The sequence below is a fragment of the Bos grunniens genome, chromosome 1 (genome assembly GCF_055505025.1).
Source record: "Bos grunniens cultivar Pamir isolate PY7600 chromosome 1, Bosgru_T2T1.0, whole genome shotgun sequence".
NCBI lineage: Eukaryota > Metazoa > Chordata > Mammalia > Artiodactyla > Bovidae > Bos > Bos grunniens.
This window is the reverse complement of record NC_141165.1, coordinates 78872719-78888764: the sequence shown is the minus strand read 5'-3', so window position 1 is coordinate 78888764 and position 16046 is coordinate 78872719. Positions and strand designations below refer to the sequence as shown.

The 16046-nt window shown below is 39.0% G+C and overlaps 1 protein-coding gene across 40 annotated transcripts in view; it reads right to left on the bottom strand.

Annotated features, from left to right (window-relative positions):
- Positions 1 to 1152: 1152 nt before the first annotated feature.
- LPP (LIM domain containing preferred translocation partner in lipoma) overlaps positions 1153 to 16046 on the bottom strand; it is a 760918-nt gene continuing 746024 nt past the window's right edge. For all 40 annotated transcript variants that reach the window (XM_086398886.1, XM_086398829.1, XM_086398964.1 and 37 more), the window contains one exon: positions 1153 to 14161. In XM_086398886.1, coding sequence (XP_086255012.1) covers positions 14033 to 14161 — 129 coding nt within the window. In that variant the 3' untranslated portion in view covers positions 1153 to 14032. The remainder of the gene's footprint in view (positions 14162 to 16046) is intronic.

The window sequence follows — 16046 nt, the reverse complement described above, 5'->3', positions numbered from 1 at the left end:
ATTGCATAGATAACACAGTAAAAGTTCAAAAAATCCTGTTGTGAAAGTTTTACATTTCCCTTAAGGCACATTAAATCACAAAATTTCATTTGTGTTAAATAATCAGACAATCAATGCCATCTCTAATTCTATTTGCTTTTTCATATGTTTCTTGAAAATTAATGAGGACAAATTCAGATTTTTTTGGGGGGGAGGATATTCTGACTGTTTAATAAGAATTAATTCTTGGATAATTTGCTCATCAGCTTTCCCAAGAGAATAAAAGGTACCAAAAAGAAGAAAGTTATTTAAAATGATTTTTCAGTGACTTCATTATAAACTACTGGTCTTTCAACCCTTGGTTCAGACATTTCAGTTAAGTAAGAAGGCTGGCATGGTTTACCCCAGTTTCAAATTGCTATCTAGTGAGGCAGGTCCGAGGCACTTAACACTTTTTGGTAATTTCATCCTGATATGTTATTGTAATAGCATTCATCTAAAAACTAAGCAGAAGGCACAGAGGGTTAGTGAAATGCAAACACTGCTAAATATCAACTCACCTTTTCTGTGACAAAGTTAAAACATGAGGTCATTCCCATTGTTTGCATTTAAATGATAAAATCCCGTTTCCTCTCAAAGTCTGAATTTGAAGGAATGAAACATGTTGGCAGATACATCATAACCTGGCCATGCTATTCTCCTACTTCTAGTTTATAATTACTAAGGGATCATCAACTGTCACCCAAAGAGATGAAAAGGAACTGGATTTTTTCCCTTTATATTTGTCTCCTGAGAAAGAAGAAAAAGAGAAAATGTATCCAAGAAAAGCTAGCTCTCCCTCTTTTGCACTTTCTAAATTAGTTCAGAAATGGAGTGAAATGATTTGGTGAGGGAAGTCTTTAGGCTTAATATTTACTCCTTCATGATGGAGGACAAGGAGTTAAAAAAGCAACTCTTATTCTTAAACAAGAGTAGGAAGGAAAGCAGGCACTGGAGAAAGCGGCAACACAATGTATCAATAATAATCACCCAAGAATTGTTCTTATCGGACTCCCAGCAGATAGATACATAGAGCCTCCAGCTGCAGAGATAAATACCTTAGTTTCCACCCCCACCTCAAATTGCTTTGGCATACTCTAAAGGATAAATGGATCCGTACAAAATTTAAATAGCTTTTTCTTTTCTTTTTTGGCAGTCACAAAATTGGGTCAGGTCTAGGAATTATTAGTTTCTTGGCCTGAAAAATCCAAGTGTTTTAAAATAAGATTTCCTTTTTGAGGCATCAGCTTTCTTGGAAGATGTGTGTGTGTGTATGAGATAGTGTGTGTGAGTGTGTGAGCATGTGTGCATGCAGATGCACGGGTGAGTGTTCTGAAGACAACACAATTGTATTTTTCCTAGTTATGAGGGGTAACATTGTGTACAATGGAGGAAGAAAAAAATGCATTCATAATTTCCTTTATATTACATAAAGATAAACTGGAGTTTATGGCTGTCTTTATTTTTTTTTAATGAGCTGCTTTTTCATATTCAAAACTTCACTGTCCTTTTATTCCTTGTCTAAGACATCACAGGTTCCACCCAAGTGAGTCTCAGCTCAGGCATACCCACCTAGAAAATTCTGAAGAGTTCTCAAAGTGCTTCTTCTGCTAATCCACTCTTGTGTGTGTGTGTGTGGGGGGGGGGGGCGGGGTACATCATTGATTTTACAAGAATCATTTTCCACTCCATCAATCATAACATTAATCAAACCTCACTGGAAAATGAGGCTCCTTCCCGGTGTCTGAATGTCATCTCAGCCAAAGCCATTCAGCTGCTGCCCCCTGGCACCACCTGTATTTCCCAGGTGTGCAGACTGGAAAGGGGTGAGAAGCCACTTGTTATTTAACTCGGCCCTCATTAATCCCAGAGAATTTAGCAGAAGGATAATGAGACCGATTTGATGGATGGAAGCCTCCTGGGAAAGAAGATGCCTAGAAAGCATATTAGGTAAGCTCATTTTAAGGTTCCCTGCAGTAGATTTAACTCAGATGAAGAAAGAATATTTTTCAGTTAACAGATTTTAACTTCAAGTCAAACAACTACAATTAGAAATGAGAGGAACTGAAAACCCAAGAGGACACATCAAAAGGCACTGTTTCCAGACAGATGCTGCTCAAGAGGAGGCATACCCAGGTGTTGAACCGCCACATTTCATGTTCTAGAACATACAGGCTGGCTTCCAAGTAAGCATTCTGGAAACAACAGTACCAAACTCCCCATGATAAGCCCACAGGAAACACAAAATGACAACAGGAAGGGAAGCCCAGGCTCTCAAACAGCAAAAGGCAAGTGGCAGAATCACGATCCATCCCATAGCACTTTTTCACGGACACTTCAAGGTCAAGGTCACTTGGTTGGCTCGGCCTGATGCTATGACATACACTTGGTGGGGCCCTGATAAATGTGAGCTGAGAGAGAGGACAACATGCATTGTTTACCTGCAGAAGTTCCTGCCTCTGTGGGGCATAAATCAAAGCCCACATAAGAGAAAAATGTCTTAAGGATCAACTCACTTCTGTGTGTCGCCACTGAATTCTAAATGCGTGGCCTCCGTTGATATTCGGAACCTCACAGTTCCAGAGAGGTTTTCAGTTAATGTAAAGTAAACCGGAGTCTCCGGGGAAATCTGCTGCAGTGTGCTTCAGTGCCAGTGTTTGCTCTTCGCGGTGCCCTTCCTCACTGGCTCCGTCACACTGCCAATCAGACAGACTGCCGAGCAGTCTCCCACGAGAAGACACAGAAAATGCACGCACGCTTTGAACGGTCTCAAACCCCACAGCGCCCATATGCCTCTGCCACCTGATAGCTGGGTGATCGGTGTGAATTTCTTGGATGCCTTCAAACAGGGGCCCCGGGGGTCTGTAAGAGGCATCCAGCATGCTCTGAGGTATGTGGTGCCCTGAAAGCAGCCACTGGAGAGAACACTGGACTTGCCAGACCTGGGTACGTCCCCAGGTCTGCCACTTACCAGCTCTTATTGCTTTTGGCAAGTCACTTAACCATTCTGAGCCTTGGCTTTCTCTTTCAGGATAGGGCTATTAATAACCTTCCTCCCAGAGCTGTTTCATGTGCGAAAGCAGTTTGTAAACTATCTTAGGAATTATTATTTTAGAGCTTGGAAAGCCCCCTGCCCAGGAGACTGATGACAGCTTCTGCCAATAGGGCTCTTGGAGTCAAGGCTGGGGTGGAAGAACCTGCAAGTCTTATCCTCCCAGAGACCACTAATATATGGCGAGTGCCTGGTATAGTGTTCTGGCTGTCTTTCTACTTCCCATCTATCTTTGGTTACAAATGTCTTTGGAACAAGCATACTGTATGGATTTAGCCAACATCTTCTAAATAACTTTTGAAGTTTTGAATTTAGGATTTTGAGACATGTGGCATAAACTGTAATTAACGCCATGTTTCAACTGTACTGAACTTGTGTATAAATTTCGATATAAAACTGCAACATAATGTAACCTACTTCCTTTCACACAGAACAACTGGCTAGAGGTAATGCTTTTCAACAGAACCAGCATCTTCTGCTTTTGACATTTGCCTTGTTAGAAGTGGAAATCACACGCTGACATTTCCCAGCATTTTAAGGTCATTATCAACAGCCTGGATAACGGGAGAGTGTTTCACGGATTAGTTAGTGGGGGAAGGCATGAAGCTGTGTAACAACTGTCAGGATAGTTTTTCTTTTGAATAAGAAAGTAAGAACTGCAACCCAAAACTCATACTCTTAAACCTGACCCTCAGAAAAACCTTCAGACTATTTTTAAGGATATTTAAAGCTTTTTTTAATAATCTTCAGCTAAAAAAAAACCAAAAAAAGATCCCCCAAAAAACCACAGTTTATTTTTTAAAGAAATGTGTTGCCAAAAGCAAAATAGGTTAGGAAGGAAAACAGGGAGGAAGCAATGTTTTATTATGTACTGAGATTAATTTTGTGTGGCACCAAGGAGCACGTAAGCCCCAAAGACTGGTTCTGGGAGCTTGGAACCAAGTACAATGGAGGGAGTGGAAGAACTTAAGAAATAAGAGCTCCCTGATGCAGGGGATGCTCAAGCAGAGCCTGGATTTTCACTTATCAGTACATACATGAGGGAATTTTAACACCAAGTGGAATAGACAAATGTGGAGTCCTTTACAATCATGGACCTAGAAGCAACAGGAAAATACGGTGTCCTGCTTGTCATACTGTAGAGGCTCAGAAGATAGGGGTGCTTGGTGCAAGAGTAGATTACGTAGCTAAGAACCAATGAAAATGTACATTTTGTACATTACCAAAAAAGATTCCTATTCATACTGTCTGAGCTGGATTATATTTTGACAACTTTTCCTATCTTAAAATTACACAGAGATGAAAAAGCAAACGGAATCAATCTTGCTCTATGTCTTTCCCTTCTCACTGACCCTGAATATCTGGAAACCTTTTCTTCTGTGAAGGACATTCTAGAATGAGCTATACTTAAAGTGGAGGATCTTCTCTGAAAATAACCTATGCTTTCCTTTTGTTTCTGGTGCTTTACACAGTCTTCTCTAAACTTCTAAATCAAACCAGTGAATCAAGATTTCTTAAGTTCACTCTTCCATGAAGATTTAACTGATGTCACTGGGAAGAATTACTTTTCCTGAAGCTATTATCACTTCCTATGGAGTGCAGACTGAACCTATCTGATTTTATTGCAGTTGACTTTAATCAAAGTTACTTAGGGGCTGATTCTCTTAAAGCGATTATTAAATGGAGGGTATGAGCAAGAGATGAATTTGTTAGAAAGACAAAAGTATAGAGAAAACATGGACTCTTCAGGGTAGTTCTTAAATGATTGAGTGGTGAAGCTGCTCACTTCATCAAGAGTGTAACAACTCTAGGTACTAACATTTGAGCCCAGAAAAATGCAAGCAAATCTCAAAAACCAAACTAGCCAGAAATATTTATGTGGAACCTATAAAGAGTCCAGAACTCTTTTTGCATATTCAGTATAGGAACACAGACAAGAAATGTTTCATTCTTGAGAAGACAAGGACAAAGTGAAAGGGTTGAACATGGACCAAGAAATGGGAATCTAATGGATGACATATGTAAATACTAGCCCACTCCCTATGTAATTCTGAAAGAGAGGGGAATACCAGACCACCTGACCTGCCTCTTGAGAAACCTGTATGCAGGTTAGGAAGCAACAGTTAGAACTGGACATGGAACAACAGACTGGTTCCAAATAGGAAAAGGAGTACGTCAAGGCTGTATATTGTCACCCTACTTATTTAATGTATATGCAGAGTACATCATGAGAAACGCTGGGCTGGAGGAAGCACAAGCTGGAATCAAGATTGCAGGGAGAAATATCAATAACCTCAGATGCAGATGACACCACCCTTATGGCAAAAAGAGAAGAAGAACTAAAGAGCCTCTTGATGAAAGTGAAAGAGGAGAGTGAAAAAGTGGCTTAAAGCTCAACATTCAGAAAACTAAGATCGTGGCATCCGGTCCCATCACTTCATGGCAAATAGATGGGGAAACAGTGGAAACAGTGGCTGACTTTTATTTTTCTGGGCTCCAAGACTGCTGCAGATGGTGATTGCAGCCATGAAATTAAAAGATGCTTACTCCTTGGAAGGAAAGTTATGACCAACTTAGACAGCATATTGAAAAGCAGAGATATTACTTTGTCAACAAAGGTCCATCTAGTTAAGGCTATGGTTTTTCCAGTGGTCATGTATGGATGTGAGAGTTGGAGTATAAAGAAAGCTGAGTGTGGAAGAACTGATGCTTTTGAACTGTGGTGTTGGAGAAGACTCTTGAGAGTCCCTTGGACTGCAAGGAGATCCAACCAGTCCATCCTAAAGGAGATCAGTCCTGGGTGTTCACTGGAAGGACTGATGTTGAAGCTGAAACTCCAATACTTTGGCCACCTGATGCGAAGAGCTGACTCATTTGAAAAGACCCTGGTGCTGGGAAAGGTTGAGGGCAGAAGAAGGGGACGACAGAGGATGAGATGGTTGGATGGCATCACTGACTCAGTGGACATGGGTTTGGGTGGATTCCGGGAGTCGGTGATGGACAGGGAGGCCTGGCATGCTACGGTTCATGGGGTCCAAACAGTCGGACATGACTGAGCGACTGAACTGAACTGAACCCTATGTTGACTTTGGTAACATCAAAAACAGTGAAGTACACAGAGTAAGAGGACTGTTTTACACACAAGCGAGATCTAACCTCATCCAGTTTTCACTCTCCTGGGTCTGAGTCCTTGGGGGAAATTTCCACATTGAATATCAGTTTCCTTTCAATGATTCCAATTCCATTTACTTTCAATCCTGCTGCTGCTGCTGCTAAGTCCCTTCAGTCGTGTCCAACTCTGTGCGACCCCATAGACGGCAACCTACCAGCCTCCCCCGTCCCTGGGATTCTCCAGGCAAGAACAATGGAATGGGTTGCCATTTCCTTCTCCAGTGCATGAAAGTGAAAAGTGAAAGTGAAGTCACTCAGTCGTGTCCGACAGGGTGTTTTTACCTAGCCTGACCCAAAGAGCTGGCTACATTTCACTTAGTAGACTGAAATAAAATTAGAAAATATTGTTGGATCTAACTGTTCGAAGGAGAAGCAAATGGATGATTGAACTTGATACTATGTTGATAAATGAGGAAAAGTTGAAAGAGTGGTATCTGACCTAGAGGCAAAGATATAGACCTTAGACTTCCTGTGCATAGCTCCAGAGGCCGAATTTTGTTTAACATGAGGAAGAACTTTGGTAGAAAAAAGCTGCCCCAATAGTAGAAGGACTGCCATGAATAGTACTACAAACTAGCGAGCTCTGAAAAGATGTGGAATGGTGACTTGTTGGGAAAGTAATAGGAGATTCAGGTCCTTAAAAGACCCATGAGCCTATGTTTGTCTAGGAACAGCGCTGAGGCTTGGGGTTGGCTATAGCCTTCTACGCTGGTGTAGAACAGAAGATGACACAGTGAAATCAGTGTTAATCTTGGTAGATCATTCTACTCTTGGGGCTGAAAACTGAATTTAGAAGCTACAGTTTTGTGTAGTTGTGTGTGTCATTTAATAAGACTTCTGTTTGGGTCTATTAGGTCAATGTCTAGCAAAGGAAGGTGAATGATGTTTCCACTTGCCCATTAAGTGAATTAGTTTATTGAAAAAAGTAGCAAGCACATAGTGGGTAAGGATTAATGCAACCATCTTAAAGTATTACAAAAGACGCAGTTATGGGTTTCCCTCTTCTTTCTAGTATATCTAACTTTTGCTTATAGAATGTTACAAAACTTGTGCTTATAATAAGGGTTAGAATGAGAGAGGTTTATTAGGGTAGTTAGAAACTGCTGTAAATTATGCAACACTCAGAAATAAAGAAAAAAGATTTTAGCAATTTCGTTTTTGTAACTTCATAGGAGAAAAGTCAATGAGTTTAATAAAATGCATCTTCCACACAACTTTCCACAAAATAAGCCACATGTATGTTGGATAACACAAATAGTGTCTACAACTTTTTTTGCACAGGGGCCAGGAAAGTAAAATAGAGAAAGGAGTAAGGGTCCTTCCTTTCTATACTGATAGGAAAATACGCCATTTTATATTTATTCTTCTTTGAACTTAGTAATCTAATGTTAGTTTTCTGTGCTTGCAACTAAAAAGGAGAAAAGGTACAAATCAATTCCAGTATAGCTGTGTAGGCAGGGCATTATAGAAAGCGCATGACTGGATTTGAACAAGAGATCCACAGACCAAGGCAACTCCTGTTTACTATGCTCACCAGGTACCTACATTGGAAAGGATGAGATACTCAGTGTGTGAAAACAGAAACCTCTAACCTTTAGAGATGCTTAGGGTGTACTGGAGCTTGCTTAAGACTATGTAAGAATAGGCATCGCCATCTGTCACAGTAGAGTGAGCTATGGCCCTCTTGCAAAGGGATGAAGTGAATATATTACAGAGTCTTGTGTGGTGATGGCCATGCCACAGGGCTGAGAAACAGCTCTCCTTTTAATTCTCTTCTGACAAGGGAAAAATACAGTGTTAGCCATAGTGATTTTTAAACACTTCATAAACTTAGAAATATATTTTATTTGTTTAAAAAGCTACAACTGCCAATCCTTAAAACCTCTGTGAAAATTCTGAGTTACATTCTATAAGAATCCTCATGTCAGTGTTTTAATTGTGACCTTCCCCTTCTCTCAAATTCTTCCTTCCCTCCGTATTCCTCTCTTCTTGGAGACCGGTTAAAAAACAAAACAAACAAGCAGAAAAACCTATTTATCAAAACAATATATTCACTGTGACTATTATTAAAACTGGGTAAGTTCATTTGTGTATTGATTGTATATATTAGATATGCTTTTACTTTTCTCATATGTGACCTTCCCAAAAAGGAAAATCAAGGTCAACTTGTAGACAACGTTAAGGACAGAAATCAACAATGGAAATCCATTCCTAGAATTATAAGCTTTTTCCAAACAAATTTATAAAAAACAGACACAGAGGGCATATTTTTGATCAGTATTAGCCAGAGAATCAAAAGAATCTCAGACTCAAATTTTAATGCGTTACTGAGAAATCCAGATCCTTTTCAGGTTAATTTTTATAAGACTACAAGTCTGTAATATGTGCTTCAGGAAAAACTATTGCTGATCTATTCCCTGTAAAATACTGTGCCTGAAGTATTAGGGTTTAATATGATTGTCATGGGAAAAAATGCTAATACGCGTAAAAATTCCAGAAGGATAATATGGAAAATTCTCAAGTTTCATTGATCTAAAATAACATGCCATCACTTAAGAACACGATTGTCTTGTTGGTGAAAATGTTTAGGATTTAAAAAAAAAAAACAAAACCTTAAGCTAGTCTTAGAAAGATCACTTTGCCTATAGCTGAGAAAAGTAGGCCAGTCATAAATGAATTTGCCAAGAACTCTGTGATCTGAATCCCTGATGAAAACTCATTAAAATAAAACCCAAAGACTCTATTATCTCACCTCACTTTATGAATAAACACAGTTTGGAAAAATATGCCTTTCTAAAGAAAGGATTTATGGATGCTGCATATATTTTGCAGTACAATTCTTCTCCTAATATGATCATAATTCCATAAGGACTGTAATGTACTGATTTAATTTATTTATGAAAAGTCCAATCAGGATAACACTAATGAGTAGAAATGTTAAGGAATAAGAAGGAGACAAGGAGGGAGGGGGAGAGGGGGAGGGAGAGAGAACTCTCACCAGGTCACACAGCTTTAATCAGATCACTTTTTAAAGGCTGAAACAATAAGCAAACTAAACAACAGCCAGGCTTCCCAGGCAGCAGAGTGGTAAAGAATCCACCTGCCGATGCAGGAGAGACATGAGAGATACCAGTCCGATCCCTGGGTCAGGAAGGAGGAGGAGGAAATGGCAATCCACTTTAGTATTCTTGCTTGGAAAATTCCATGGATAGAAGAGCCTAGAAGACTACAGTCCACGGGGGCACGAAGAGTTGGGCACGACTGAGCAACTGAACACAGCATGCAGCAAATAACAGCCTTGTGAGAAAAGTTACCTGTCAAGGAAATGACTTGACCTGATATATTCATGATTGCACCATAATAATGACTCAGAACCAAGATCCTCAACTGGTTCTGTATACTATTAAAATTAAAAAAAATAAAAAACAGCAAACCAAAAGACTGTGGCAATTAAAGCGGTATGCTGAATAGATCAAGTGGAAGTACGTCTTCATTGCTGACTAAAACTAGAGTAAGACCACTAAATAAGACCACTTACTCACTAACAACACCTAAGACATCACCTGTGGCATAAGAATGCTTAAAAATGTTTTCCTAATTTAGTACCATAAGGTACTTCCCAAGAGATGGCGAGAACAGAAATACTGCTAGAATACATTAAGATGAAGAGTTCAGACATCTCTGGATTTTGACTTTTCAATGAGTACATCTTTGAGATTTGGGAGGGTTATTTATGTGAAGACTCTTCAGAGGAGCATTCATAGTAGTGTAAAGTTTTCTTTAAAAATAAGGCACAAATGCACGTTGCTCTCTGATTGTCTCCCGTGAAAGTGCACCAAAAGAGCGATCTCAGGAAATGAACTTGAGGCACATTTTGCAGAGGTATATCTTTTCCAGCCTCCTGGTTTCCTACAGATGGCTAAAGCAGGGTATGGAACATGCTGTCATATTTCATTCATAACACACATGTACTGAAGCTCTAGGCAACAGATGGACAATCGCTTGTTTAAACTACAAATGTGAAATACTAAGGTAGCATAGCAATATTTCTAGAAATGTATATGGAAAAAAAAGCCTTTCCAAGCCAAGAGAAATGGTGAGAGGCTGTGAGGTTACATCAGTGTTTCCCTGATCTTCCTAGCAGCTGCCATGGTTTCCCCAACACCCTTCAAAACTTGATAATGGAGGGATCAAGGGGCAGCCCCAATGCAGATTTGACAAGAGAAGCCTAAACCATATCAAATAGAAATAACACTGTTATTCCTGGCTGGTTCACATTAATAGGATTTTTATTAACTAGGAAAACTGTTGGGAGTTGTGTTTTCAGAGTCCTGTCTATATTCCATAAACCCTCTACGACAGCCCCATGGTAAAATGCTCTCTTCCTTCCCCTGAACCCAAATACAAAATACTTGTTTAAATGCAATTAGAATATTATATACTTGAAACATCATCGCAAACATCTCTGCAGAATCTTAGATAGTGAGGAAACAGTTATAGTGTTGATATCTCCTCTGTATTCATCAGCATACACACAACGAAGTCATTTTGATCAGAGAAGTTGCTCTGGTAAAAACAATTTTTTAATGAAAGGAAAAAGAACCCACATCATTGGGCTGCAGAGATGTCCAGGATCTCAAAGCTTTGATGCATTTAGCTGGAACATATGACTTATTTTGAGTTTTAAAGGCCAATCTGTTCACAGATGAGACTCCATACTGAGTCAGTCTGAGCTGGGGATCCAGGTGGTGGAGAAACCTGACTATAAAACAATCTGCAGAGCCCAGGACATAGTGGGTTTTTTCTCCTTTTCCATGTCTCTCATGTTACATGGAATTGCCAAATATTTCTGTTTGTGACAATTTTTTTAAAAACCAGTATATTTTTTAGTATATTTTTACGAGCTTTCTCTTATAGACTCTATGATTTTTTCTATTATCTATGTCTTTAAATGATAACAATCAAGACAACATATCATAAGACAGTAGAATTATAATCCTTAAGGCACTAGATCTTTATATCTGTTATAGGCATCATTTCATGTAGCTAAAACAGTAAAGAGTGATTTGGCATTGCTGATACCAAATGATTAATAGAAGACAAGAAAGCAATATAAATCATATAATTAAGAAATCCTGAAATAAAATATTTTAGGATCCTTTCCTTATACCTTGTGAAAGAAAAAAATCTAAATCTAAATATTCTGTATATGTAGGTGTGCACATTCATTATTATAAAAGTATGATAAGTCTATATTAAAAAGAGATTTACTTTAAAAATCTTTGGTAAAGATACTCTGAGGTTACGTGATAAAAACGCACTATAAAGATTGTAAGCAAGCACTATTCTGGCAGTGTCACAGTGAGGGGCCTGTAACAGCCTTTTCTTATAACTCTCTTTTTTCTTGGCATGTAAACATTCAGTTACATAAGAACTTAAACCAACTTGTAACCAACAAGTAGAATGTTACTGCATTTTTATAGTATAAATATTTCATAAATCCTCCCTCTTTTGGCAAAATTCATAAGACTGTATTTTAAGAGATAAACTCTACCCCTCAATAAATTGGGCTCTTTCCTTTTGACCAAAAGATACATTTTTTCCCCAAGTATTTCATAAAAAACAAATTGCTGAAGCAATTCAAGCTGATTATAGATAGTATCACCCCAATTGTCTAATGGTCAGTACTCTTTGAGGTCATCAGCATGGTCTCTCCTTTCATTTGGAAGACAGAAATTCAGTGATACAGTTGCCATTGTATCCTAAAATCCACATGCTGCCCAAAGTGGACCTCTTGTATCTCACATTATGAGAAATGTGAGGTCAAGGACAAGGGAATCAAGGTAAGGAAAGCACAGTGGTCAAAGGACCCTTTGAAAAGCTCAAGCTGTGGTCGTTCTAAAACAAAACTGGTAACCAAAGCAAATGAGCCACAGATTGACTTAGAAGAGCCATAGGCTTAAGGATATCTTATTGGAAAAAAAAAAAATGAACCACCTTTATGATTATTCCTACTAAAGTAAAATAAATGTAATTGGGATGCTTGAGGTCTGGATTGCAATGCAAAACATTCACAAATAATTTTTCATTTCTGAGTGTTAAAATTAAAAAACAAAGTCAGACTAGAAAAGTTTATCACTTTCTAATCATGAAAAAGATCTTTGTGGAATCAAGGAAGGGTATATGGGGGAATGTAGCTATATTTGTTATATTTGATTTCTTAAACTGGGTATCACAGAGATCCATTATATTATTATCTATATTTTTGTTATATTTAAAATACTTTGTAATTTAAAAGTATATACTTGCAGAAAGTTTTTAAAAAGGTTGACCTAATCTTAAAAAAGATTTGAACAAATCTTAATCCAAAATACTTTGTTTACAAGATGGTAACCTGCTATTAAGAGAAGGGTCCTTCCTTAAAGGAAACGTGTTAGAACATTAAAAAAAAAAAATGTATGTGGTTCTGCAGTTAGCAGGCAAGCATTTCACTGCCTCAAAAGAATCTGACTGAAGATTCTAGACTCTGCATATTTTTACTTCAAAAAGGCAATTTCTTTTCAGTGATTGTCTATGAAAGTGTGGTGTAAATGTCACATCAGTGATATGAAAATGTCTCCTGCAATATGTATTTTGAGTTGCAGAAGAATTATAAGAATGATGAAACTGTGGTTTCACAACCTTTTCAAGTTTCCTGTCTTTTTAAGGTAAACTAAACAAAACCAAGACAATTTTATGTGCCCCGATTTGCAATTGTCAGGTAAAATGGACCTAGGCCTGGAAAAAAAAAAACAAAAAAAAACCGAACAGTTGTCTATAGATATCTTCCTCTAGAGGAACACAGCTACACATTCTGGTGGTTGTGTTTGTATGTCCTCCCTCCCCAAACAAACAAACAAAATGTCACAACATATCCGATATGAAAAGTGGAGCAGTATTGGAAGTTATATTCTAGAGAAAACCAAGTCTGTCCATATTATTATATCCAGGTAGCATGGAAAAAGAAAATTTTAATATTTGAGGCATAATAATGCCTTTTCAAATGTAACCCCAAAATGCTTTTTCCAGCATACCCCATCTGTAATTTCTGCAGAAAAAATATTGAAGTTTGGTTCTCTCTCACCATTATCTATTTTCAAATGAGTCCCACCACTGGTCATTATAGATTTTGAATTGGGATGGCTGCAAATTCAGCTTCTTTTAATCTACGTAATTTACAGTTTAAATTCTTTATAACCTGACATAAAATTGTGCATTTTCTCCCCAAGGGACATGACTAGTTTAGAGCAATAAAAGACAATTTTTTTCAATACACAGAAAATGAATGACTATCTTTTATGATCGCTGGCAGTGTGGAAGTGATAGGATGGAGCCTTCAAGCCGAAAAGCACCTGGGAGTTGGCAGACTTACCCAGGAAAAACTGTGTGACAGCAAATACCACACTAAAAAAAGCCATTCAACCAGATGAAAAGTGAGACAAACATAGGGATTAAAAGTTAAAGGAATGCAGAAGTGAATGGGATGGAGCATAATCCGTGCAAAAATGTGCAAGTCCTTGGGAACAAAGGCCTATCAAGGTTCTACATGACTAACTGTGAAATGTGTATTGTAAGAACTTAAAAAAAAATCTCATATTCTAGGTGTTTCTACAGAAAGGTTAATAGTGGATGAAGCAGAGACCACCCCATAGCTTGATTGCCTTTCCTTTCTTTTCCTATTTCTCTGTCATATTTTTCTTGTGTTTCATCCTTCTCGGATCCACCAACTAACCGCTAAACAGGCGACTGGATTTAAAGGTCAGTGCTGGCCTTGGCGGTCAACACCCTGATGCGGGCAGAGTTGCAGGTCTTGCAGAGGATGTGTCCATCTAGCGGGTAGCAGCCTTGGTTATCTCCTTCAGACAGGAGACCACCACAATCCTGGAAGAAGGAAGGCAGAGGGAAAGGATGTCAGTGAAAATGGAAACAAACTCCTCTGTTCATGCAGAGCTTCCATAAAGAGGCCAATCACTACCTCTTCTCTTCCCCAGGACATCATATGATATGTGCATTAAGTTGAAGCAGAGGCTGGGGACATAAACAAGAACAGGGTAAAATGACCTTTCTGATGTCACACAATAGGAAATACAGGTACAGAAGGAGAAAAACCCGAGGGCCTAGGCTCCCAAGTAGTTTTTCCCTTCACCCAAACAATAAGAACAGGAGAGAATAAATCTTTATCATCTATTATTAAAGATTTTTCAAAAGTAATATACAAGTGCAAGGACAGAATCTTGTGGTAATTCCAGGTCAGAAGCTAAGTTGCAGAGCGACTCCTGCTAAGCAGCGGGCCATCAACAGGCTCTGCATACTTACTCCAACTTTAGAAAGAAAAGAAAATCCTAAGGTTTGGGGTGGGTGGGGGGAGTGGGGAATGATCCATTGTACTTTCTAAAGGATACAGCACAGTGTAGAGGGATGAGTGCAGGATGGGGGGACAGGGCCCTTGGGTACCACCATTTGTTCTGCTCCTGCCTCTGTCACTGCAGGCAAGGCCAACAGCCACTCTGAAAATTATTCCCACAATTCCTACCTCACTGAGATGTTAGGAGGATCAAAGAGGAAAATGGATATGACTATACTTTGAAAAAAATGCCAAGAGCCATATAACTGTAAAGAATTATACTACTGTTAATAGTACCTGAGCATCCATTTTGAAAAGTGTTATATGACAGTTAAATGCTGACCTTCACCTTTAGAGGAAACAGAAATTTCTTCGGAAAAGAAAAATATAGTATTTCATCTTGTGGTGTGTGCCCTTGCTAACTGTGGTAGAAACTCTTCTAGAAGGTCACGACTGCTGTGCGCCTCACCTCTGCTGTCTTCTATAACAGCAAGGGGGGGGGTCACTGAAGTTCCTATTTGAATTTGACAAATAATGAAATGTAAATTCAAAAAGGGTATCATCCAGAACACAACAGCAGGAGCAGCAGCAGCAGCAATGGCCCCTATAGTTATTCTTCCCAAGAAGGCCAGCCTTATGAATGAACAAGCAGATATTCTGGAGATCTAGAGACATTTGGGGAAACTGAGTGATGGAATTAAACAGAACCTTTTGATCATAATAAAGAGAAAGAAATTACATAAATGACATGGTTTTAAGCCTTTAATGACCTAACATTAACCGTTACCTGGGCACCCTAAAGACCCCAGAGTCGACTGCAGTGTTGAAACTCAACTGTTAGCACCTTGAATCTTAGAACCAAAGGAGCCAATACTGGGGCATCCAGAACAAGCCTGTTTTACACGTGGGGAAGTGAGCTGTGGAGAGGGAAGTGATTTGTCCGGGGTGATGGAGGTCTGCCTCCTTTTAATTCAGTGTTCCTCCCGTTCTACAGTCTTGATTCTAAGACACATGTGCAGCACAAATTTATTTTGTACTGCTATCATTTCATCTGGGAGGAGAAAAGGTACATCTCACACCACTCTTAGAACAAACAACAAAACCATGAAAAGTCAAAGCCTGTTGGCACATAGAGCAAGTGTGTCTAGAAATAGTGGGAAGCCTGCCTCCATTGAACCTCAGTTTCTCCAACTGCAAAGTGAACTCTAGGTTTTCCACACTTACAATTCAGGTCAATTCTAAGGCTAGACATTTTTATTGCTCTTTAGTCATAACACCTAGTGTAAAAGCTGGACGTTTTTTTATTTTCTTTGCTCATATTAAGGCCAGAGAGAGGCATGCAACTGGGGCTGCAGGAGCGAACAAAGCACACTGCATAAACTGGGTGGTCAGCTACAGCTCAGGTGGTAGACGGAATTACTG